Source organism: Lontra canadensis, unplaced genomic scaffold, assembly GCF_010015895.1.
Source record: "Lontra canadensis isolate GAN:19392208 unplaced genomic scaffold, GSC_riverotter_1.0 scaffold9, whole genome shotgun sequence".
Lineage (NCBI taxonomy): Eukaryota > Metazoa > Chordata > Mammalia > Carnivora > Mustelidae > Lontra > Lontra canadensis.
This window is the reverse complement of record NW_022631003.1, coordinates 18,248,794-18,276,351: the sequence shown is the minus strand read 5'-3', so window position 1 is coordinate 18,276,351 and position 27,558 is coordinate 18,248,794. Positions and strand designations below refer to the sequence as shown.

The following is a 27,558-nucleotide window of genomic DNA, read 5'->3' as shown; positions in this document are numbered from 1 at the left end:
CTTCCTTTACGATTGAATGCTCCTTTGTTTTGCTGTAAATTGTTCCAGTTTTGGTCATTGGGAGGGTTTTCAGGTTAGCTCCTATGTGTCTTTGACATGCCCCAATCTGTATATTTTTTGAATGCTTTCTTACTTTCTGGCATTATAAGATGCTCTGTGCTTACCCTGTTTTTCCTTTGCTCCATCCTTAGAATCAGTCATTTCTCCAAGGATCTGTAATTCCTTTTACTGATGGATAGTGTTTAGAAACCGATATCTGGTGCTGGGTGCCCTACTTGTGGGATTTCATTGCTTGTAGGTTCTTAGGTGGGCAGAGCTCCATGATAAACACACATATGTATATTTGTTTCTGTATCAAACCATCTTTATATATCCTAAGCTAAACATGAGTACATACTGACGTCTCTGACTGTGCTCTAGTGGCCAGCATTCACTTTCACCTTCTCTTGTTGCTTCTCTGTAAGTGTGCCTCTGAAATTATGGAACTTGTTTTCCACCAGCCACCATTTACGTATTTGTTGAAACCTAATCTGTTGTCAATACCACACTCTCCTGAATATAACTTTATATTAAATCTGAAGTTAGGTCATGTGCACTTCCCAACACTGTTCCTTCCCTTCAAAAATTAATTTGGTTATTTTAGTTCCATTGCATTTCCATACAAACTTTAGAATCAATTTGTCAACTCCTACAAAAAATATGGCTGAGATTTTTACTGGGATTATGTTGAATTACAGATAAAATTGCGGAAAATCGACATTTTACTATCTTAAGTCTTCTAATTTATCATCACTACCTTAAAATTGCATTTCAGCAGTGTATATCTCTTCTGTTTCTTTCTCATTTCTTAAAATCCAGAGTCAAGGTCATGTATAAATTACACATTTGCAATTCAAAGTAAAACTTTCCTCTGTCTTTTGTAATTCTCTTCCTCTCCAGATCCATCTTGTATTTTCAGGTCACACGTGGAGAAAATCCACTTAGTGGCACATTCTAGATTCTCAAGCACTAAGTTTAATTAAAAATATGTAGCATATACAAACTTTGTATTGCTTATTAGGCTTTAGGTCTAGTTGATACTACATTGCACTAATGCTTGTTTAGGTAGGAGACAAGGAAAAATATGAAACACTGTATTCTCCAGAGTTACAGTTTGCTTTTCAAGTCAGAAATTCACCATACCTGGATCTTTTTTTTTTTTCTAAATCTTTTTTTTTTTTTAAGATTTTATTTATTTATTTGACAGACAGAGATCACAAGTAAGCAGAGAGGCAGGCAGAGAGAGAGAGAGAGAGGAGGAAGCAGGCTCCCCGTGGAGCAGAGAGCCCAATGCAGGGCTCGATCCCAGGACCCTGGCATCATGACCTGAGCTGAAGGCAGAGGCTTTAACCCACTGAACCAGCCAGGCACCCCCACCATACCTGGATCTTAAGAATAAATTATATTATTTAGGGATTCCTTAAGTATAAGTCTTTAAGAATACAATTTGAGAGAAGAACAATAGCTGGGTAATGTAGCTTATTAATTAGAAGATATTTTTGATATTACTATTAGTCAAGTCTCACTGCTTAGCACATTATTCTCAAATATCTTGATAGGACCATGGAAAATGTATTAATTAACATATTAGTAATTTCTTTTTTTAAGATTTTATTTATTTATTTGATGGAGAGAGATCACAAGTAGGCAGAGAGGCAGGCAGAGAGAGAGGGGGAAGCAGGCCCCTGCTGAGCAGAGAGCCCGATGCAGGGCTTGATCCCAGAACCCTAAGATTATGATCTGAGCCGAAGGTAGAGGCTTAACCCACTAAGCCACCCAGGCACCTCAAAATATTAGTAATCTCTTTAATAATTTCAATCAAACTATCCTTAGAAACTGATTTTTAATATTTTAAACCCTTCAAAAAACTTCCCTGGTGTATTTATAGGAGACTTTGATTGGCTTCTAGGTCACTTTATGGACAATGGAAAATTATACTTTACTTTTCTTAATAATGATATTAAATAAAATCTAAAGGCCAAATGTCCTTTTCTTACTGTCCATATGTAATATATCTAACAAAGTGTGATGTGAGGGGCACCTGGGTGGCTCAGTGGGTTAAGCATCTCCATTCGGCTCAGGTCAAGGTCCCAGGGTCCTGGGATGGAGCCCTACATCAGGCTCCTGCTCTGCAGGAAGCTTGCTTCTCCCTCTCCCACTCCTCATGCTTGTATTCCCTCTTTCACTGCATCTCTCTTTGTCAAATAAATAAATAAAATCTTAAAAAAAAAATGAAGTGTGATGTGAAACACTGAATATGCTTTTACCTCTTTCCCATGTATTTTTTCTTTTTTCTTGAATGCAAACTTTCCATTTTAGAATTAATCCCAGTTCTGTTTTACAGACCAAAATTTTCTGTGGTAAAACATGAATAAATGATTAAAAGATAATGATCAAGCACAAGAACAGTAACAAAACATTGGCATCAGAATTATTCCCAAGAAGGGAGCTTGACATTGGGTGAGGAGATTCTCCTCATAGAAGGATTTCCTGATAGGGTGACGCCCACTGAATAAGGGCTTCAGTCCTGAAATGTAGAGCCAGATGGTGCGGTACAAAATCTGTGCCAGGAAGCTAGCCTATTCCATTAAATGAACACTTTGTAGGTCAACATTTTGCTAAATTTTATGGTTACATGTTGAAGGTTAAAAAGCTCTTTCCCCAAGAATCTGAAAATCTAGTAGGAAAAACCAATAATCATAAGTAATATAATGAGCTTCATTATCTATATTTATCCACGCATCATATAGATGCATTACTTCCTCATAAAGGATGATATTAATTTAATGTGGTTTAAATTTCCTTCAAGATTTCATCTTCTATTGATTATCATCATAGGGATTGGATTGTCACAGGAAATAACTGGACATTCTTGTACTTGGCATTTTTACTAACTGAATTTTGAGAAAAATATACAGAATCTTCCCTGGGTTTCTGATGTAGGTGGAGAAATAACTGAGGGTGGGTGTAACTGAACTGAATGAGTCTGCTCCGTGGTGAGTCCTAGGTAGAGACTACACCGGGTGGGGGTGTTTCACAAAGGAAGCTATTTAGAGCAAATAAGGAGATCATGGGGGAATATCTTCCAAAACTGGGACTCTCCAAGTGTGAGAAAGTGGGTTTCTTTTATTTAGAGTTAGGATGAATATTGAGAGAAGGGAGTTTTGTCATTGCATGTTAAGGCTGGCAGAAGGTTGCCCCCGTGTACACAGAAAACATCCTATACATGCATCCTATATTGTGTTAATGAAGCTTGTGCTCCTCTTTGGGTGAAACTTCTAATATAACAAGGTAGAAATAACTGTGGACACTCCATGGTCCACCTGCATAAGTGTGAGTTGGTCAGGCTCAAAAGATTTAGGCCAGCTGGAGCTTTTGTTGTTTGCCTCTGAAAAATAAGGTTAACAGTCTTGTGAAGGGGTGGGGGGTCAGTGGGTGTCTTACTAGTGACACTTTTAACCACATTAACCCTATGGGTCATGGTTTCATTGGTAAGTGAGGGTGGAGATTAGAAGGTAGGCAAGAGAAAAAAACTTAATATTTACTCCAAAATGGCATCTTTTGTAAAGCATAAGTCATATAATTTTATGTGTTCAGGAGCAACAGATTTTATTAAAGAAAACATTTCAAAATTCCTCTTCTGAAGAAGTGTTAACTTCCTCATTTTATTAAAGAAAACATTTCAAAATTCCCTCTTCTGAAGAAGCGTTAACTTCATTTTTTAATGTGTGTTTTTTACCTATTCTTAGTCATTTATACATTCCTAAACTATCAATAAAGCATTGCTGTATTTTATTGAGCATAATAGAAAGAACATATAAATTAGAAGAAAGATAATTTTAAATTTTCTGATCCATTAGAATTTTAGACATTATGAATAGATTGTATAGTGGAATTTTTAAATATTTTCGTCAGATTGAAAAAGTATTCTTTTTATCCCACAGAAGCTTTTTAGACTGAGTGAAGGATGTGTAAGACATGGTCACACATTGAAATGTATTGATGCAGATTTCAAGTAAATGTGATAGCATTTTTAAACTGTAGAGTGAGAATAAGGCTGATAATTCTTATTTTTATTTACCTGTATTATAACTTCACATTACTTATATCCTAAGCAATTACAGAACATTGGCAAAAAAGTCTTATATCAAAAGGGGACACAACTCATTAGAAAGAGCAGTAATTTCAATTTATTTGTTCCATTTTTATCAGTACTAAACAATATCTTTTAAGCACCCTATTGGGATTAGGATAGGATGTCAGATAATATTCAGGATTCCCAGTGAAATTTGTATTTCAAATAAACCATGAACATTTTTATGGTGTAAAAATGTAAATATTCCTCTGAAATTTTTTTATCTATCTAAAATTCAAATTTGTGTCCTTTATTTTTATTTGCTAAATTTGAAAATGCTATACCTATACTATACTGGTCATTATAGAAATTAATGTGAAATGTTACAGTCTTTGCCCTTAAGAGGTGTGTTTACAACATAGTCACATATGATAAGTATTATATAGGGATATGTGGGAAATTACCATCTTTGCCTTCACTTGGTTTATAATTCAGAATATTAACTGATGAAAAAGAACTTTAAGATATATATAGAAATTCCATTAACATCTAATAAATATTGAAAAAAAACAAATCTCACCTAAATTATGTGTTATTAATATTTGTTTTGTGAAAAATGATGAAATGGTATAATTCAAATGCCAAGCCAAATTTTGATGAATTTTCCCTGATTATTAAAGTTAACAAAAAATTCATTATAAGAAAAAGCAGGATTTCTAGTTATTCTAGAAAGTTTTAATAGAAATAATTCATAATTATTCAAATTCAGAGTTCACTGTTAGTCTGGCTGGGACAAAAAAAAATTAAAGTTAAGTTACTGCAGATACTTGCATATCCTTAAGTTCAGAGTATATTAAGATCATTTGTTCTAATTTGTCATATTCTAGATGGGGAAGTTTGGCCAATGGCAACTGACTAAAAAACTGATACATCAAAGCTACAAAACTTGGATGAGAATCCAACTATGTTGACTCCAGTACAGATTTTCTGAAACTATCCAGTGCCTTTTCCATTATATTATACATTTTTCAATTCAATTATTTTTAATCAGGAATGCCTTAGATTCTCAATCAGAAATGAAGAAATTCTACCATAGGATTTAGGACTGTGTATAACTAGAAAAAAATGGGTTCTTTCAGATGACATTCTTAGCTGAATATAGGTCACTATTATTAAATATGAAAAGGTAAATAGGGAATAAAAGGTGGAATAAAAACAATGATAAAAACCATGATTCCTGAATGAAAAAGGAAAAATGTATTAAGAAAAGCTGGGAAAAAATGCCTATAGTTATATAAAAATGAATTGATGAAGAAATGATATACTGATTTCAATTTTATTTAACAACTCAAGTATTATTTGTTTTTATATGTTCTATTAATGTAAAGCATGTCCCTTATAGAAAATTCAAAAAATTAATTAGACTATAAAGAAAATAAGCAGCACTCATGCTATACTGCCCAGTGATATCTATTAGCAATGTTTTAAAGTATATAGTTCCAGGTGGAGGGAATTAAGATGACAGAGGAGTGGGGGGGTCCCTGGGCTTGCCCTCCAACACAAATAGATTAACATCAAATCATTTTGAACACCTGAGAACAATCTGCACAGGGAAAGAATGTGTCAGACACCAAGTACAGGTACATGAATTGGGGGAGAGAAAAGCCATGGTTCCATGGAGGAGAGGGAACCCTTTACATGGAGAGGAGAAAGAGAGAAAGAGAGGGGGAGAGAGAGCAGCACATTGGGTTTATGCAAGAAGAACACTTCTTCAAAAACATTAATGAGGAAGTTGAAAGGAACTGACTATCACAAGTTTTTGGAAGTAGCAGAACTCAAACTCCAAGCTTTTGGAAGTCCACCCCAATTGCTAGAGTTGAGTCAGCCAGGCATGGTATTGCTCCTGGGGAGAAGGAGGGTAGAGACCTGGGAGTGGACAGCATGGTGTAGGTATCCCTTGGGCCACACTGGGAGAGAACGTTCCCCTTGCTGGAGTACATTTGGAAGAGGACATATTGCCTCCAAAGGACAAAAGACCCTTTGGGTGATATTGAGTGGCTCTTCATTGACAGGGGACAGAGTGTAGATAATCTGGTTGCTGCTTTTCTCTGTGTTTTGCCTTTAAATCCAAGCACCTGCATGGGTGTGTGATTGCTTTTCTGGAACAGTAAGATTCTAGACAGAGTGAGGATGCTCTCCTCTGGAGGAAAAGAGCAGGTCTGCACTATGCTGGGTCCTTTAAGATTTGGAGTTTTGAATCCCAGCTGCGCCCCAGAGATTAAACATAAGAGAGCTTTGGTACCGTGCATGCCAAAGACCTGGGCTCAGACAAGGTGTGGGCAGGGATCTGATTGAAGCCTGGGACACAAGAGGAGATTGCTTTCTTTTCTGTGAGGGCTTCCTGAACACGGATAGGCCCTAGCTCCCCTCTCTAGGGAGGAGAGAGGAGATCAATGTCATTTCCCCTCCCTGCCCCACCCTACCCCTCCCCAGCCCACTGCTTCAGTGCCCCCAGTGGAGGCTGGAGACGCTTACACCAAACCCCATACCCCTGCACCCTGCAAGTACATCTTTACTAGGGCAGATCTGATTGTGAGCCAGTGTAGTGAGCCTCTCCCCCAGAAGACCAGCACAGGTCCTTCACACAAACCAAGTGTAGATCATGCAGTGCTCCAAATTGTCAGTTTTGCTTCTAGTGGAAATAGGACCAGGCCTTTTCTCTCTCTCTCTCTCATTCTCTCTCTCTTTTCCTTTGGAATCAGGCTTATGATTTTTTGATTGATTTTTCATTCCTTTTCCCTTTTTTTTTTTTTTTTGGATCAGGTTTCTTTTTTTCCTTCTTTTTCTTTGGAATCGGGCTTATAGTCTTTTGTCTGTTTTTTTTGTTCCTTTTCCTTTTTTTTTTTTTTTAGATCAGTTTTTTTTTTAATGCTTATTTTAATAAACAAATCAAAGAACACCTGGTTAAAGTTCCAAACACTCCTCACTGCAAAGTAAGAGGATCTCTGTGAGGACAGACCTGTGGGAAACAGCATTTAAAACACAACAGTAGAGAGTATACAGCAAACATGAGAAACACTTCCTGAAGCACCAGGCCCTGGATAGTGAAGGACCCCTCCTAATATAACATTACTCTCAGGAAAAGGAAATGTAACAAGCTTTCATATCTTGCTAGAGACAGAAACCTGGATCAAATGACAAAATGGAAACATTCTCCTCAAAAGAAAGATAAAAAAGAAATCAGCCAGCTATTTGTTCAAAACAGATAAAAAGAATATATCTGAACAAGAATTTAGAACAATAGTCATAAGAATACTAGCTGGGCTTGAAAGAAGCAGAGAAGACACCAGAAAAACCCTTGCTGCAGAGATAAAAAACCCCAAAACTAGTCAGGCTAAAATTAAAAAAAAAAATTACAAATGAGTTGCAAAATTGACGATATAATCACAATGAGGATGGAAGAAGTAGAGGAATGAATAGAATGAAGAGGTGATATAGAAGATAAAATTATGGAAAATAGAGAAACTGAAAAGAAGAGGGAAAGAAAACTATTAGATCAACAATGTAGATATAGGGAACTCAGTGATTCCACCAAGCACAATAATACCCATATCATAGGAGACCCAGAAAAGGAAGAGTGAGAAAAAGGGGAGAAGATTTATTTGAACAAAATTATAGCTGAGAACTTCCCTAATCTGGGAAGGAAACAGGTATTCAAGTCTAGAAGGCAAAGAGAACTTGTACCAGATCAACAAAGACAGGTCAAAACCAGGACATATCATAGTGAAACTTGTAAAATACAAAGATAAAGAGAGAATTCTGAAAGCAGCTAGGAACAAAATGTCCTTAACCTACAAGGGTAGACACAAATTGTTAGTATAGACATGTCCAGAGAAATTTGGCAGGTCCAAAGGTAGTGACTTAACATATTCAATGAGCCGAATGAGAAAAATATGCAGCCAAGAATATTTCATTCAGCAATACTATGATTCAGAATGGGAGAGATAAAGAGTTTCCAAGATAAGCAACAACTAAAGGATTTGAAAAACACTAAACTAGCTCTGCAAGAAAAATTAAAAACCCTTTGAGCAGGAAAGAGACCAAAAGCCATGAGGACTAGGAAGGAACAGAGACAATTTACAGGAACAGTGACTTTACAGGTAATACAATGGCACTAAATTCGTATCTTTCAATAATTACTCTGAATGGAAATGGACTAAATGCTCCAAACAAAAGACATAGAGTATCAGAATGGATTGAAAAAAAAAAATTGTTGTCAATATGTTGCTTAGAAGAGACGCATTTTGACCCAAAGTCACCTCCAGATTGAAACTGAGGGGATGGAGAATGATTTATCATGCTAATGGACATAAAAAGAAAACCAGAGTAGTCATACTTATATCATACAAACTAGATTTTAAACCAAAGAATATAATAAGAGATGAAGAAGGACAGTATACAATGATAAAGAGGTTTCTCCAGCAAGAAGATCTAACAATTGTAAATATTTATGCCTCCAACTTGGGAGACCCCAAATATATAAAACAACCAATGATAAACATAAAGAAACTTATTGATAATAATATAAAAATAATAGGAGACTTTAACAACCCCCTTACAGTAATGGACAAATCATCTAAGCAGAAGATCAAGGAAACAATGGCTTTGAATGACACACTGAACCAAAAGAAGTTAACAGATATATTTAGAGCATTTCATCCTGAAGCAACAGCATGCACATTCTTTTCAAGTGCACATGAAATATTCTCCTGAATAGAACACATACTGTGTCACAAATCAGCCCTCAACAAATACAAAAAGACAGAGATCATACCATGGATATTTTCAGACCACAATACTATGAAACTTGAAATAAACCACAAGAAAAAATTTGGAAAGACCACAAATACATGGAGGTTATAGAACATCCTACTAAGGAATGAACTGGTTAACCAGGAAATTAAAGAAGAAATAAAAAACAATACATGGAAGCAAATGAAAAGGAAAACATGATAGTCCGAAACATTTGGAATGAAGCAAAGGTGGCATAAGAGGGAAGTATATAGCAATACAGGCCTTCCCAGAGCAGCAAGAAAAGTCTCAAATACCTTACACCTAAAAGGAGCTGGAAAAAGAACATCAAAATAAAGCCTAAAGCAGCAGAAGAAGGAAAATAATAAAGATTAGAGTAGAAATCAATGATATAGAAAAAAATAGGGTAGAACAGATCAATGAAACTAGAAGCTAGTCTTTGAAAGAGTTAACTAAATTGATAAACCATTTGCTAGATTTATCAGAAAGAAAAGAGAAAGGACCAAAATAAATAGAATCATGAATCAAAGAGGAGAGATCACAACCAATACCTAGGAAATTCAAACAATTAAAAGAGAATATTATGAGCAATTACATGCCAACTAATTGGGCAAGCTAGAAGAAATGGATAAACTCCCAGAAACTTATAAACTACCAAAACTGAAACAGAAAGAAAGAGGAAACTTGAGCAGACCCATAACCAGCAAAGAAATTGAATCTGTGATTAAAATTCTCCCAACAAACAAGTGTCCAAGGCCAGATGGCTTCCCAGGGGAATTCTACCAAATATTTGAAGAAGAGTTAATGCCAATTCTGAAACTGTTCAAAAAAAAGAAAGAAAAAGAAAAAGAAGGAAAAATTTGATACTCATTCTGAGACCAGTATTACCTTGATTCTAAAACCAGACAGAGATCCCCATAAAAAGAATTACAGACCATTATCCCTGAGCAACATGGATGCAAAAATTCTCAATCTGTATTTTATACAGAGCAAATCAAATCCAACAGTACATTAAAAGAATTATTTATCATGGCCAAGTGGGTTTTATTCCTGGGCTCCTGGGATGAAGGTGGTTCATATCTGCAAATCAATCAATGTCTTATATCATATTAATAAAAGAAGGAATAAGAACTATATTACCCTCTCAGCAGATGCAGAAAAGGTATTTGACAAAATACATAATTCTTTCTTGATAAAAACCCTCCACCATGTAAGGATAGGGGGAATATACCTCAACATAATAAATGCCATATATGAAAGACCCACAGCTAATTTCATCCTCAGAGGGGAAAAACTGAGAGCTTTCTCTCTAAGGTCAGGAACACAGCAGGGATGTTCATTCTCATCACTGTTGTTCAACATAGACTGGAAGTCCTAGTCTCAGAAATCAGACAACAAAAATAAATAAAAGGCATCCAAATTGTCAAGGAAGAGTCAAACTTACACTCTTCACAGATGATGTGATACCCTATGTAGAAAACCTGGAAGACCCTACCAAAAAAATTGCTTGAACTGATATTGATATAGAACTGATATAGAACTAATGAATTCAGCAAAGTCACAGGATATAAAATCAACATACATCTGTTGCATTTCTATGAACCAATAATGGAGCAGCAGAAAGAGAAATCAAGGGAATCAGTACCATTTACAATTGTGCCAAAACCCATAAGATACCTAGGAACAAACCTAATCAAAGAGTTAAAAGATCTTTACTCTGAAAACTAGAGAACACTTATGAAAGAAATTGAGGAAGACACAAAGAAATGGAAAAACATTCCATGCTTATGGATTGGAAGAATGGATATTGTTAAAATCTCCATACTACCCAAAGCAATCTACAAATTCAAAACAATCTCTATGAAAATACTACCAGCAGTTTTCACAGAGCTAGAACAACCAATTCTAAAATTTGTATGGAACCAGAAAAGACCCCAAATAGCCAAATGTTGAAAAAAAAAAAAAAGCAAAGCAGGAGAGATCACAAATTTGTACTTCAAGTTATATTACAAAGCTGTAATAATCAAGAGAGTAAAGTACTGGTACCAAAACAGGCACATAGATCAAATGGAACAGAATAGAGAATCCAGAAATAGACCCACAAGTATATGGTCAACTAATATTCAACAAAGCAGGGGAGAATATCGGATGGAAAAATGACAGTCTCTTCAACAAATGGTGTTGGGAAAATTGGACAGCCACATGCTGAAGAATAAAAGTGGACCACTTTCTTACCCCATACATAAAAATAAACTGAAAATGGATGAAATACGTAAAGGTAAGACCTGAAACCACAAAAATCCTAGAAGAGAACACAGGTAGCAACCTCTTTCACCTCAGGCATAGCAACTTCTTACTCGACACATCTCTAGAGGTAAGGGAACCAAAAGCAAAAATGAACTATTAGGACTTCATCAATCAACCATTACAAATGGCATATTAGGGTTAGTATCCAAAATGTATAAGGAATTTATCAAACTCAACACCCAAAAAACCAAATAATCCAGTTAAGATATGGACACAAGAAGTGCACAGACATTTCTCCAAAGAGGACATACAAATAAATGGCTAACAGACACGTGAAAAATTGCTCAACACTCATCATAAGAAAAATACAAATCAAAATCATGATGAGATATCCCCTCACACCAGTCAGAATGGCTAAAATTAGTAACTCAGAAAATGACAGATATTGGCAAAGGTGTAGAGAAACCCTCTTATACCAATGGTGGGATTGAAAACTAGTGCAGCCACTCTGGAAAACAGTAGGTTCCAAGTTAAAAATAGAACCACTCTATGACCCAGCAGTTGCACTACTAGGTATTTATCCAAAGGACACAAAAATCCTAACTTGAAGGGGCATATGCACTCCAGTGTTTATATCAGCACTGTCAACAATAGTCAAATTATGGAAAGAACCCAATGCCCATTGACTAATTAATGGATAAATAAGAAGTGGCATATATATGTAAACAATGGAATATTACTCAACCAAAAAAGAATGAAACCTTGCCATATGCAGCAACATGGATAGAGCTAGAGAGTATTATGTTAAGTGAAATAAGTCAGTCAGAGAATGAAAATTACAAGATTCCACTCCTGTGAAATTTAAGAAGCAAAACAGATGAACATAGGGGAAGGGGAGGAAAAATAAAATAAGATAAAAACAGAGAGGGAGGCAAACCATCTGAGACTCAACTACAGAGAACAAACTAAGGGTTGCTGGTGTGAAGATGGTTGGGGGGATTGGCTAATGACTGATGGGCTTTAAGGAGGTCTCTTGTGATGAGCACTAGGTGTTGTAAGTAATGAATCACTAAATTCTACACCTGAAACCAATTTTTCTACACTAAATTAACTTACTTGAATTTAAATAAAAAATTGGAAAAAAAATAAAACTGCTGCATGGTGTCTCAGAAAAAAAAAAAAAAAGGCAAACTAATTGAAATGACAAGCATAATGGTGGCTACCAAGGGCTGTGGAATGGAGGAAATGGAGAGATGTTGGTCAAAGGATAGAAACTTCAAATCTTAAGAAATAAATTCTGTAAATCTAACGTAACAACATGGTGATTACAGTTAATGATACTGTAGTACAATACAGATATCATATACTTAAAAGTTGCTGAGGTAGTAGATCTTAAATGTTTGTAGCAAACAGAAATGATAATTATATGATGGGATGAGGTATTAACTAACTTCATAGTGGGAATCACCTTGCAATGTATAAATACATCAAATTAACATGTTGTACACCTTAAACTTACAAATGTTAAAATATATTAATAAAGCTGAAGAAAAACAACAAAAAAATAAAGTTCATACTTCCATTCCCTTTCTATCTTTGTATGATTTTAAGTTACACATTTTTTTTCAGCTTTATTGATACATCATCTTTGGAAACATTTAAGTTCTACTGTCTTAGCAAATTTCAATTATATAATATTGTGTTACCATATAAGTTCCTCAGACCTTATTCATCTTATAGCTGAAAGTTTGTATTCTTATACCAACCTCTCCTGTTTCCTCCACCCCACAACCCTTGGCAACCAGTCTTCTACTTTCTGTTTCCATGAGTTTGGTTTTCTTTTTCTGATTCTATATAAGTGATATCATGCAGTATTTGTCTCTCTTTGTCAGGCTTATTTCATGTAACATAATGCTCTTAAGGTCCATCATATTGTGGTAAATGGCAGGATTTCATTCTCACAGCTGAGTAATATTTGTATTGTATGCATGTGTTGTGTATCAGATCTTTATCCATTCATTTGTTGGCAGACTCTTAGGTTGTTTCCATGTCTTGGCTATTGTTAATAATGTTGCAATAAACATGGGAGTGCAGGTACCCCTTGAGATCATGCTTTCATTTCCTTTGGATACATACCCAGAAGTGGGATTGCTAGATCATATGGTAGTTCTATTTCTAATTTTTTGAGGAACTTCTGTATTGTTTTCCATAATGGTTGCATTAATTTGACTTCCCACTAACAATACAAAAGTGTTCCTTTTTTCAACACCCTGGTCAAAGTTTGTTAATCTCTTACCTCTTTGATGATAGCAGTTCTTAGGGGTGAGGAATTACTATGGGTTTGATCTGCATTTTCCCAATGATTAGTCATGTTGAGAACCTCTTCATGTACCTATTGGTCATTTATGTACCTTCTTTGGAAAAATATCTACTTAGTTTCTCTGTCCATATTTTAGTTGTATTGGTTATTTATTTATTTACTAATGTACTCATTTGTGTATTTATTAAATTATTTAGTTATTGAGTTGTATGCATTCTTCATATATTTTGGATATTAGTCCCTTATAAGATCTATGATTTATAAATATTTTCTCCCATTGCATGCTTTGTCTTTTCATTTTGTTGGTATTTTGCCCCGTGATGGAGACATTTTTTAATTTGACTAAAAGTCTTTTCATTCAGTCAACTTCTCCACATGAACATCTATGTCATAAAGTAGATTTCAATAAAATGATTATATTGCATGTATTGCTTCATTTATTAGCAGGGAATTAATCAATTCCTCTTTTATGGACACATTTTTTTCCCTGATATTTCTGGTCCTTGGATATAATACTGTTATGGGTATCTTCTAAGATAAAGTTTGCTCACAGCATGACTTTTTTCTTTATGCTGAATGACTTTTCTTTTACTTCCCCATCTCAAACAGAACTTATTTAAAAACATGATAAATGTAACACATGTATATAATGTGAAGGTTAAAATGGAGCAAATATGAATAATTTTTTCCTCTCTCTTAAAGTCTCACTTGTCTATGATGACCAATATAAATATTTTTTATGTTCATATGAATTAAATAAACATATTTACACATTATTTCTTCTTGTTTTTTCCCCCCTTCTCCTTCTATTTCTCTTGTTCCTCCTCATTTCCCTTCCACTTGTCTTTTTTTATGCTGGACAAGTGCCCACTACTCTGCAACTTGGTTTTTGCTTCTAAACAACAAAACATGTAGAACTTTTCTTCTGGCTTATTCTTTAAAGTGTTCTCTCTTTAAAATGCATGCATATATAACTACTCAAGTGGAGAGATGATTAGTCATATCGAAAAGCTACAGTACAGTAAGTTTTTATATTCTTTTTTTTAAAGGGTGAGCATGTTTATTGCAAACATGGCTTAAATAAATGCATAAACATTCTGAGGACAAATAATGAGATTGGGGAAGAATGAGACAGTATGAAGAAAGTTCTTGGATCCAGAGTTAGAAGTCATAAGAGATGAGATCATTAGCATGAAGTTGAACTTTCAAGAACACAGTCAGTGATCTTAATGTTGGAAATTTATTTCATTCTAATAGAATGAAAGGATACATGAATGGAATACTATATATATCCATATGATATTCAAACATTAGGGATCAATGCTTTTTCTTTTTTCCCACTTGTACTTATCTGAATCCTTAACCAATGCAATGCAATCAGATTTTTAAATTTAAAGTCAGAAAATAAACAAATAAAAATGAAGTACAAGATGGGCAAAAAGTCAATGAGTGGTTGTTTTTATTAAGTTTCAGCTCTTTCCATCCCTAAATTTACTGAGATCTTTGAGTGAACAGTAATGTTATAATATTTGCTTTAGCCAACCCACCTTACATTTCATATATTAAAAGATAAAATGCAATATATTTTTAGGATTTACTAGTAAGACTGATCTGAACTGGATATAGAAGAGTGGAAAACATGACAACTGCCTATGTCTAAGGTATCTTGTGTGGGTTGAACCAGACTGACCTAAATATACATTTGTTTCTTTGAGGTTATAACCCCAATGATGAGAAAGAGTCTTATGTCTATTTTTGTTTATGTACATTATCTACTTCTACTCACTACAAATATTGAGCCATGGGAGTCCAGTAAATAGTGAACAGTAGATTGTTGGTGGTCACCCAAATTTATTTCTTTAAATAGAATTTGTTTTTACTTGAAAAAAGAAAAAAGTTGGTGGAGAGGCGTGGTATGGAAAAACCTTAAGCCAAACTGTCAATATCTAGATCTACAGATTTTATTATGGGGTCTATATCTTCAATAGCCATTTATTATAGGTTGTCATTTAAATCTCTCTTTAACAGATATCTGTTATTTCCAGTATTGTTCCTTTTCTTATTCCTCTAGTTGGCTAGACCCTTAGATTCACGCCTATGTCTTCCTTCAGTACATACTCAATTTTCATGAAAATTTTCACTATGAACTATCAATTACAATTTTTTATGACAGTGGTTTTTCCCAATTTATTTCCAGATTATTACTTGCACAAATCAGATGTTATTAAAAATCTTGTTTTATATAATTTAATTAAATAGGAATTTTTTTTTTAATTTTTGCAAAATGGTTAGAAATATATCCAGTTATTTTCACATTTCCTTTGTGGTTTTTACCAAAGTAAGTTAGTCTCATACAACTGTAAGTAGCTGCCCTACTTAGACTAGGTCTGGACTTTTCATCAAGTCTAGGAGGATAGTAGAGAACAAATCTCTTCCTTCATCTACCAGCATCTTTGTGGGCTCTTCTTCACTACGGGGATAAAGAAATCATCTAGAAGGCTTCATAATGTCCAATGCTTCAGACTCTGAGCTGCCTCCAGGTATTTTTTTTTAAAATTCAAAATCCTATGCCATTTTAATGAAAGTAACATTTTAATTATCTTTGTCTATCATTACTGCTGGTTATGACTATAACAGGGGCATAAGTTCTTATATTTTCTTTAATATTTTTCAGACATATTGAAAGGATGCTTTTAAATAAAATTAACAGAAATAATGATCTGTTACCTGGCTCAACCTAAAGTGTAATCAATCATTTAAATAATTTTAGCTGAGTGGGCTGTTGAATGGAAATGTGGTTTGAATGTCTACTATTATAATTGTTTTTCCAGTAATTTTTAAAAATAGTTATGAATCTCTTAAATTAAGTTCTAATCTCAATTTATTTTCTATGCTAAAAGAAACCACAGAGCAGACAGAGACAATACCTATTGCGGACTTGGAACCATCTCCTGACCTTCCTCCCTCTCCTCCTTCTCCTCTTCCTCCTCCTCCAGAGCATGAATGGAGCCCAGTTTCTGAGCCTACCAGGATAAATGGTACAGTATACATAGCAGATTTTATGCACTTATGTCCTCTCTTTGTTATCTTATGGTACTTCTTCATCTGATTTTACTTTTCTCTGTTACTATTTGGGAACTTTACAATTTAGAGAAAATATAGGGATATAAAAATTTTCAGAATGTATATGGAAGCAAAATAAAAGTGTGTTTTCTCACAAAGACATTTGAAAATTCCATACATTAAGGAAAATAGTCAAAGATTAAAAAAAGCCATTTGCCCAAATTTAGACATGTTTCCTGACATGAGACTGAGAGACTTAAACATGATCAAAATTCAAAATTTAAAACATGATCATGATTTAAATTTCAGCAAATTTGTAAAAAGACAAGAAAGATAGAACCCTACTATATGATTGCCTCCTTTTGATTATAAAAAAAAAAACATTTAGTAGAGCAAGATTTCTCAACTTCAGCACCTCTGGCATTTTGGGCTAGATAACTGTTGTGGTTCAGTGATTGTTGGATGTTTAGCAGCATCTGTGGCTTCTACTCACTAGACACCAGTAACACTTAACCCTCAGTTGTGACACCAGGAATGTCTCCAGACATTTACAAATGTCCCGTAGGGACAAAATTGTCTCTGGTTGATAACCACCATTACTGTATTCGGAAAGTTGAAGAAATGATTTGGACATTAGTTATTAATATAACCATTCTCTTTGATGGCAGAATTTCACCTTATTTCAGAAGTATAATTCTTCAGAAGTACAAATACTTTTTTTTTTAACACTACAGTCTATAGAAAAGACTATAAACAATGATGGCTGGAAGTTTGGTTTCCAGAATGTGGCAATGTAACATATTATTGTAGTGAAACTGAAGAAATTACAGATGATGTTTCACCTAAAACCAAATATCATCCAGTTAAAAAATTCCATAAGATTTGCAGTCATCCTTTAGGAGAAGAATATAGCACCAGTCAGCAAGTTCAAATAAAGAATTCTATCTTAATAATAACAGAGATTTAAAATAATTAAGTACTTCCTCTTCTGAATATATTAGTGAGGATAAGGTAATCTGAACTGAAATTTTATACCTGGTATTTAAGGATATTTAATACCTGTATGTAAAATTTTCACCTGTGGTGGAAGTCCCTAAGATCATGCTCAGGTTTGATGATTGGGAGAACTTGCACAGATACATGTACTTATAGCTAAGATTTATGACAATGGAAGGATACAAGCATGGACAGCAAAGGGAAAATATACATGGAGTGAAGAATGGTGGAGAGTAGGGTCTTTTCCCAGTACAGTCCCATGAGTCACACGAATTCCTCCAGTAAGATGTGACAATGTGTATCAAATGTTGCTCTCCCAGGAAACTCATTAGAGAATTGGTGTTCAGGATCTTAATTAGGAGTGATTATATAGGCAACCTCTGGCTGACATGTAACAAAATTCCAGACTTCCAGAAGGAAAGTAGGTATTCACCATAAACTATATAGTGTGCCAAACAGTTTAGGAATAGTGAACCATTCTTATCAATAACTGTGGTGGGAACCATCTTGAAATATAGGTTTCTAGATGCCAAAGGCCAACCTTACAAGCAGACCTTTCAAAGGATGGTAGTCAGGTCTGCTATGCTAACTCATTTCTGCACATCCTTTTAAGTGTTTTTTTTTTTTTCTTCACATTCAGCCTAAAAGTTTATAGTAATTCACACATTGGATAGTATCAGAAATTTGGGGATATTTTAAGAGCAATAACAAGTGGAAAATAATGGTGTTAATCTTTCAAATAGTAGAAGCCCACAATATCCCTGATTATCACTTACTCTGTTTCTTAGCTTCCTCTTTTTCCTTTTCTCTGCAAGGAATCATTCCTGTGACCGTGGGAATCTTCAGCCTGCTGCTTTTGATGTTGTGTGGGTTCTTTGGATATCAGTGTAAGTCTGATTAATTAGGGGAAAACTTTTCTCAGATTATGTTTCTTTAAACCATCTTCAGGTAATAGCTTTTGGTAAACGTTTTGTTGCCATTGAAAAAAGAACGGGCAAAAAGTGACATGAAATTAGGTGTGCCTGGGTGGCTCAGTGGGTTGAGCCTCTGCCTTGGCTCAGGTCATGATCTCAGGGTCCTGGGATTGAGCCCTACATTGGGCTCTCTGCTCAGCAGGGAGCTTGCTTCTCCCCCAACCCTCGCCTGCTGCTCTGCCTACTTGTGAACTCTCTCTCTCTCCAAATAAATAGGTAAAATCTTAAAAAAAAAAAGACATGAAATTATCACAGCATTTTTAGTATATGGAAGAATTTAACTTTGTAAGCTCTCAGTAACTACAATATTTTTCTAGGAAAGCAATATTATTGCAATTACTGTAGAGATCTTGATAATAACTATTATTATTACTATTTGAAAATTATAACTTGCTAAGAAATAAGGTCAATGAATTTACAACTGTATTTATTTAGAACTCAGAAAGTAACTTCTTTTATAATTTGTTTGAATTCTCAATATCTCCAGCAGCCTAAATTAGATCAATAGAATGCTTTCATTATTACTAACATTATTCCCAACTGGTGATTTAAAAGTAAATGTTCCTCTTTCATTGATAACACTAGTTTGATACTGAAAACACTATAATTTTGATCAGGGAATGAAATTCTACACATTAAATCAACACATTAAATCATGATGCCAAACGGCTTATTCAAGATGATCTTTGCCATTTTTGTTGTCTGTTTCAATTGAATTGGACCATTTTTCTATTAATAGAAACATGTATTCAAACTTATAAGGAAATCATGGTGATATTTTAGATTTAGATGTGGACTTTAGAAATAATAGTGGATAAATGAGAGAGTATTTGGCCAAATAACTTTTTACAACTTTTGAAAACATTTATGGAGAACTTCAGTAGGTAGGAAACTAAAAAAATATATTCTTTATAATTGAATACACTGCTGTTTCATAATTAAGCGTGTGGCTTACATGTATTAGGAATTCTTGTTCTTAGACTTTCACACTGTTGAGGCATCAGCAACCAAGATGAAGATCTTGAACGAATGGATTGAGTCTTTACAAAACAAAACTGAAAATTTTCTGAAGATCCAAAAAGTTCTTGACCGAAACAAAGGTAATATGAGAGCTAGAAAAAACTCTCTTTACAGAACACAAGGTGGTTCTTACTACAGCCCTAAAATGGCTGATTGCGAAACTTAACAGGAGCTCTCTGACTCAGCAGCATGACAGTTTGGACGGTTTCTTGCTTCTTTTTCCCATCATCCTCTGAAACTGAGTCACACATATTGAGACACAGCCTCCTATTTTAATTAGCTTATTCACTCATTTATTCATTCACATCTGTTCAATGCACATTAAATGCCAGCCACCAGGCTGTGATCAGCATGACCATTGCCCTTAGGAGGCTCAGGAGAATTCGTATAAACCAAAAATAAGTCAAAGTATCTAGGTGTGAAGCAGAGGTACGTGTAAGATATTTGGAGAGCATGGGGAATGGGAGAACGTAAATATCTGAAAACTCATAGTGTTTTCATAGTTTCTAAATGTCTCCTAAGGAGAGAAGTTTAAAATACTAGAGTCATCATAAAGCTTCTTTTATGCTAATTAATTATAATATAAAATCATCTGTTTACCATAAATAAATATTTTACAAAAGCCTCGTATTACCACATTTGTTTCCTGCAAAGTATCAAATCTATACGGAATAACTGAATCAATCATTTGAGAGTCCTTTCATGATAGGTTCTGTAAAAAGAGAGATTTCTTTCTTTTTTTTCTTATTTTATTGAGATATGCTTCACAATATAACATTGTGTAAGTTTGAGGTGTGTGGCATGCTGGTTTAATGCATTTATATATTGCAGTGTGATTGCTACCATCATGTATCATGTCACATATTTATCATTTCAATTTTGTATTGAGAACAATTAAGATCTAGTTTCTTAGCAACTTTGAATTTATAATACAACACTGCTGACTATGACCACTATGTTCTGCATTTTAAAAGGCTGGTTTCCAAGCAATCAATTATTTCAGCTAGAGATGAAACTAATTCAGAAGAGAAGGGAACTAAACCAGAATTATTTGTATATTTGCCACTTGAGAATTTCATTATTATGACCCTTAAGATAGTAAAAAAAAATAATGTCATATAATGTGTATTCTCATCTATTAAGTCTTACTGTCCTGTGTAGAAACCCTAGAGTGGCTCCGGAGCCAGAAGGATTATCTCATTGAGGCTTTACACAAACTAAAGGAAAAACAAGGTAATTTAGGGGAAATCGAGAAAATTCTGAGTCGATAATTCTTTTAAAAAAAATTCTTAATTCTTAATAATAATCTTATATATCTTAAAAGGGAAAGGTCTGAAGAAATAAGGCCTTGTTTGTGGGCTTTGAGGGTCTGTGGACTCTGAGCTATAATTATAATTATATATAATTATAATACATATAATTATATATAATTATAATTATAATTATCTTCTTTCCTAGGAGTCGAGTGTGGACCTCTTCTGAAGCACTGGGTTCAGTACAAAGACCACTGCTACCATCAAACCATGGAAATGGTTTCTTGGTTAAACTGTTCTGATCTATGTGTCTCTTTGAATGCTACATTTTTTAAGACAGAAGGGAGTAGATTGGAGGTGAGATTGTATTTTATTCTTTGCTTCTGGGATATGAATATGTAATAGGTACCAGTTAAAGGAACTGTTCACCTGCACCACGAAAACCAGAGAAAGCAATACCCATGCTTCGTTTTTCACTCATCTTTTCCTGGTATGCTCCACTTCAGCACACCTTTTCTTTCCCAACACACCAGGCATACTTTCCCTGTAGAAACATTGCATTTTTGCTGTTCCCTCTGCATGTAATGTTCTTCTCTCCTATAACCATGACTAACTACTTCACCTTCTTCAAGTATGCATTCATTCTGTTGCCACCTTCTCAATGAGACCCACCCTGACAACCCCCATTTAAAACTGCAATTTGTGCATCAGTGCCCACCTTTTCTTCTAACCTCCCCCCCCCAGATGACTTCCTTTGTACTCCCAATCCTTCTGACCCTGCTCTAATTTTTTTTTCTTTTCCTTGCCTGACCTTTAATTTCTTTTATTATTTTAGTTGCAGTATAGTTAACATACAGTGCTATAGTAGTTTCAGGTGTATGACACAGTGATTCGACAATTCTATATATTGCTCAGTGTACATCATAAGTGCACCCTTTTTTTTTTCAAAATTAACTTATTCTATTTAATTCAGTGACTGAAATAATGACATCATTATGTTTTGATAAGAGTAATATTTAATCCTTACCATCTAATTGACCCATCCCTCCCCTCCTCTATGGTAACCAACAGTTTGTTCTCCACAGTTAAGAGTAGGTTTTTGGTTTGCCTCTTTTTTTAATCTTTGTTCATTTGTTTTGTTTCTTAACTTCCACATATGTGTGAAATCATATGGTATTTGTCTTTCTCTGACTGGTGTATTTTATTAAGCATTATACCCTGTAGCTCCGTTCATGTTGCAAATGACAAGATTTTATTCTTTTTGTGGCTGAGTAAAATGCCATTGGAGATATATGCGCTACATCTTCTTTATCCATTTATCTATTGATGGACACCTTGGGCCGCTCCCATATCTTGGCTATTGTAAATAATATGGCAATAGAAATAGGGATACATATATCTTTTCAAATTAATGTTTTAGTATTCTTTAGGTAAATATCCAGTAGTGCAGCCACTGGGTCATAGGGTAGTTCTATTTTTTACATTTTTTGAGGAACCTCCATACTGTTTTCCACAGAGGATGCACAGTTGGATTCCCACCAACAGTGCAAAACGAGGGTTCGTTTTCTCCACATCCTTACCAACAGGTGTTGTTGATTTTAGCCATTCTCACCAGCATGAGGTGATACCTCATTGTGATTCCTTGCTCTAATTTCTTTTATAGGATTTGTCACCTTCTTACATATCATTTGTGTATATGATGTTTACTTCTATCTGGACCCAATCCCCTCAAATTGGGAATTTTCTCATTTTTGTTCAATGATATATTTTAATCTAGAAGAACAGACACAGAGTTTAATAAGTGCTAAAATGAGTTAAAAAAACAATTTATTCCCCTGGGGGAAAAATATATATATATGTTTATAAAAAATAAAATTAAAAAAAAAAGATTGACAATTTTCAGAAAAAAAAACAATTTATTTTTAGTGTGCAATGTCCTGCTGATTACAAAATTTTCTATTAGCTATCTTTTCTTTTTCTTCACATTTAATTCCTGGTTTGAGAAAAGCACAGACACTACAGAACTAAGTAATTTTTTGATGTTTTCTTTATTAGTGGACATATATAGACTGCAGTATTTTTATTTTTATGATTCTTTACTTCTTGCCTGACACAAATTACATATTTTTCATCTATAATGTGCTTTTAGTATTAATACTTTTGTATCTGTTTATTCCATCCAGAATATCATGAAATTAATTACAGTAAATCATACTTGGCTTGGCCTGTCTTACAAGGAGGAGGACAATAAATGGAAGTGGGAGGATGGCTCCTCTCCTTCTCCTGAGCTGTAAGTTTCTAATATATAACCCAATTCTTTATTCTTTTCTTAATGTCTTTTGCTTAAAGAGCTTGAGGAAATAGAGAAGATTACCTGGGACAGAATCTGGACATTTTTATTTCTTGCTTCTGTTATTTCTTATTATACTGTCAGCAATTTTATAAATCATAAAGTTATTCAGATATTTTTTAATTAGTGTAAATATGCTTCTATTATTAGATGATCTGATTAATTACAATTTTAGATAAGAAATGTAATATGGGGATGCCTGGGTGACTCAGCTGGTTAAGCATCTGCCTTCAGGTCAAGTCATGATCCCAGGGTCCTGGGATCTAGTCCTACATCTGGCTCCTTGCTCAGCGGGGAACCTGCTTCTGCCTCTGCCTGCTGTTTTCCCTGTGTGTGCTCGCTCTCTTATTCTCTCTCTCTCTCTGACAAATAAATAAAATCTTAAAAAAAAAGTAATGTGAAGAAGAATATGATTATATATAAACTTTGGGACATCTCTGTTGTTCTTAGAAGTATAAAATTTCACTCTTTGGCCACAGAGTTTGTGTTCTTTTTATGGTTTTAAGCACATATTGGTCACTGTGATCCAGAAACATTGCATTAGACATCTACAGCAAGTATGTGTGTGTGTGTGTGTTTCTATATCTATCTATCTATCTATCTATCATCTATCTATCTATACATTTGTTTCATTACTGTGTGACAAACTTAGAATTTCAAAGTTTTGATAATTTTGATAGCTCATTTTTTAATTTTGTTCTTTAAGGTTATATTCTTCTGATGTTTAGTGAAACTATTTTTCCTATAACCTATAATAATGCTTTTGACAATTTGATCCTATTTACTTTTTTATTTTTTGCTATAGCTTCTTATATATTAAATTTCTAACCTCTTTTTCAGACATTCTTTTTTTTTTTTTAAAGATTTTATTTATTTATTTGACAGAGATCACAAGTAGGCAGAGAGGCAAGCAGAGAGAGAGAGAGAGAGGAGGAAGCAGGCTCCCCGCTGAGCAGAGAGCCCGATGCGGGGCTCGATCCCAGGACTCTGGGATCATGACCTGAGCCGAAGGCAGAGGCTTTAACCCCCTGAGCCACCCAGGCGCCCCTCTTTCAGACATTCTTACCAGTTTTTTCCTTTAGTGATTTGCTCTTTAAGTTTATTTGCTTTTATTAAGTGAGCAAAGAGTTAACATTTAGGCATATTGAGATTGTCTTTATACATTTAAAATTTGTTTTGACATAAGATGGAGAAAGTTGAAGCATGTACATGTGTATTCACATTAGTTATAATTTTGTCTATCCCTAATATGTATATTTCAATTAGGGAATCAATTGTTAGAGTACTGTTTAAATGATTATTTTTTCATCATTGAATTTAACGTCATATTTATCATATATTAAAATTTTAATATTTAAATAACCTAACTCATTTCATATGTCATTTAAATATTTCATGGTTTGTGTAAATATTTCAACATGTGAACAACCTTGAATATTTTTCTGGACTTAACCTATACCATTGTGTTAAATTCTGAGTCTGCTTATTTCCTTGGTTGATAATTTTATTTATTACTTTTTCTGGTTTTAATAATGAATTTTATTCTTCTTCCTTTGCCAAATGAAATATCATATTGGCTTTGAAATCACATTCTTTCATTTTAAATTATAGAGAAAGGCAAGATATATCTTTGACATTTTCATTATAAGTGCCCAAATAAGTTTGCCTTACAAAAAATATCATTTTCAAATTAATGATTATAAAAGATAAAGGGATTTAATATTTCCATCTCAAAATTCATTTAAGTATACAATTTTTTTAAATGGAGGCTTTGGTATCATTATATAAGTTTTCCTTTTTTAAAAGATTTTATTTATTTATTTTGGGAGAAAGTGAGAGAATGAGAGAGGCAGCATGAATGGGGTGGGCAGTGGGGGAGACAGAAGCAGTGTCCCTAGCAGGAAGCCTGACATGGGGCTCGATCCTGGGACCCCAGGATCATGACCAGAGCCAAAGGCAGACACTCAACCAACTAAGCCACCTAGGTACCCCTTTATCAGGTTTCTTATGTGATCATGGTCTATCTCTTCATATAGGGTAATCACATTCCCACAATCACAGTAAGTTTCATCAATCTTCTAGGGAAGGAAGAATGTCATAAACATTATGACAATAAAAACATTTCTTAATAATTTTAGTAATCAGGGGTGCCTGGGTGGCTCAGTGGGTTAAGCCTCTGACTTCAGCTCAGGTCATGATCTCAGGGTCCTGGGATCGAGCCCCATATTGGGCTCTCTGCTCAGCGGGGAGCCTGCTTCCCCCTCTCTCTCTGCCTGCCTCTCTGCCTACTTGTGATCTCTTTTTCTGTCAAATAAAAAAAAATAATTTTAGTAATCAGATTCAGGATGACATTAGATGACATGGTAGATCATTTTATTTATTAGAATTTTGTAACTTGAATATTCTCCTCTGCTTCAAACCCTGTACAATGTTTGCTACACAGAATACTCAATAAGTATGTGGAATTAATGAATAGAAGAATGTATAAAATAAAATATTTTATTTTTCCTATGCAGTTAAGAATTTTTTTCTAATTTCTTTGACATTTTGAAAAAGAATGTATTATGCATTTAATAATTGAGTAGATAAGCTTTACTTTTTTCAGACAATACTAGACAACTAATTTTGCTGTAGAGTTGATGAAAGGTAGTTTTACTGACAATACCTAAAATGCTCTAGATCTTTAGTCAAGGACTAAATTCAACCAGAGTATTTGATAGCATCTACTGTATGTCATTTATATCAGTGGTGACTTTGTAAATTGAAGAACTCATCAGAGGACAGGGAAAGATCCTGACATATTACACAGAAACAGATATACACAGACACCAAAACACACATGTGTATGTACATATATACTAAATTTCATTACTAATATAGAGTATCTAATATAATATTTTTATAAGCAAAACATCCCTCCTTCAACTGCAACTGTGCATGCATAATTGAATGGCTTCTATTATGCCAATCTGTACTTAAAACATAAATTTATATCCCAGGTCATATGTCCTTTCATGCTATTGCCATAATTTTCCAGCCAGATCATTCTCTTTCTCTCTATACTGGTGTGTATTTTACCACTTGTAAATAATTATCACATTTTGTGAAGCTTATTTACAGTGTATATATTCATCTCTTCTATAAATTCATGAGTTCTTTATGCAAAAGAGGGAGAGTGTCTTTACAGCCTTGATTTCTTGACAGCATTAGGCATAATGAATTTCACATCATGGTTTTTAAATAATATCATTTAGAGTGAACATGGTGAGTATGGCCAATGACTCGTGTTTTCTAATTTCTCAGGGGTTTGCCAGAACCAAGTCTGGATTTCCAGGGAAAATGTGCGTATGTAAATTCACACACTGTTGGTACTGATAACTGCACTAAATCCTCTTCATGTTTGTGTGAGAAGAGTGTCCTCTAAAAATCAGAAGAAAGTTAAGAGAAAAGTTATGAAGCTCACACCTCAATAATATTACAGACTCAAGATCTGCTGGTCTTTATTTTATTGTTTTTTCATGTTATTTGTAACTTTTTTTTCATAGCAGAAAATGATAAATGACTTTGTAATAGAAGGCAAGATCTTAAGTTGTAGCAGAAATCTCCAAGTAATACAGAAAGTTTAGAAATACAGAACCTGTTTGATTTTGTGAGAATTATATGAATGAACCAATAAACATATCACTTATTATGACTACTTAATCTTTCTGGGTCTCTTTTATATATATATTTTTAAGTAGGCAGAGGCAGGCAGAAAGAGAGAGAGGGGGGAGCAGGTACCCTGGTGAGCAAAGAGCCCGATGCGGAGCTCAATCCCAGGACCCTGAGATCTTGACCTGAGCTGAAGACAGTGGCTTAACCCACTTAGCAACCCAGGTGCCCCTGGACCTCTTTTATATTTTAAAGTCTATTTATTCATTTGTAGTTATGACCCTATGGAAATAAGCCTTTAGAACAAATACAATGGGAAATAAAAGTAAATGATGTAACACATAACATACAAGAATGTAAAAAATACAGGAGTATCAATAGTAACAAAATCACAAAAAAAGAAAAAAATAAATCAAATCTCTGAAATCATCTATTTCCAAAGTTGTTCACAGAAGTTTTCCTACCAGATTTTAAATATACCAGTTTCACTTATATCTTCAATTCCTTGCTTCCCCTTTTAGTGGAAAATGCTACTTTTGAATAGACACTGGATTAGCTCCCCACAACTTCCCCTGTTCAAGTTTTACGCCATTAATCTTCCCATCACATACATGCAACCACTTCCCCTTAAAATAACTTACTTCCAAGACAGAAACACACTCATGCATCTGTACCCATCTGGTTCTACTCATGTCCCCTTCAATTAGTCCCTTATTTAGGCTTCTTTTCAAAGTAAATGTACTTGAGGGAAGAATCTA

General features: G+C 34.4%; 1 protein-coding gene across 1 annotated transcript; it reads left to right on the top strand.

Annotated features, from left to right (window-relative positions):
- Positions 1-15,910: 15,910 nt before the first annotated feature.
- LOC116866418 (NKG2-D type II integral membrane protein-like) lies at positions 15,911-26,804 on the top strand. The gene is made up of 8 exons (XM_032855409.1): positions 15,911-16,033; positions 16,394-16,531; positions 18,341-18,439; positions 19,507-19,626; positions 20,708-20,779; positions 21,005-21,156; positions 22,983-23,089; positions 26,453-26,804. Exons 1-8 carry the CDS (start codon positions 16,000-16,002, stop codon positions 26,571-26,573), a joined length of 843 nt encoding a protein of 280 aa, XP_032711300.1. The 5' UTR covers positions 15,911-15,999; the 3' UTR covers positions 26,574-26,804.
- The last annotated feature ends 754 nt before the right edge of the window (positions 26,805-27,558 follow it).

Coding starts and splice junctions, on each gene's coding strand:
- LOC116866418 (XM_032855409.1), top strand. CDS start 16,000: ATGTCCAATGCTTCAGACTCTGAGCTGCCTCCAG. Junction 16,034..16,393: donor AGACTCTGAGCTGCCTCCAG/GTATTTTTTTTT, acceptor CTATGCTAAAAG/AAACCACAGAGCAGACAGAG. Junction 23,090..26,452: donor TCCTCTCCTTCTCCTGAGCT/GTAAGTTTCTAA, acceptor CTAATTTCTCAG/GGGTTTGCCAGAACCAAGTC.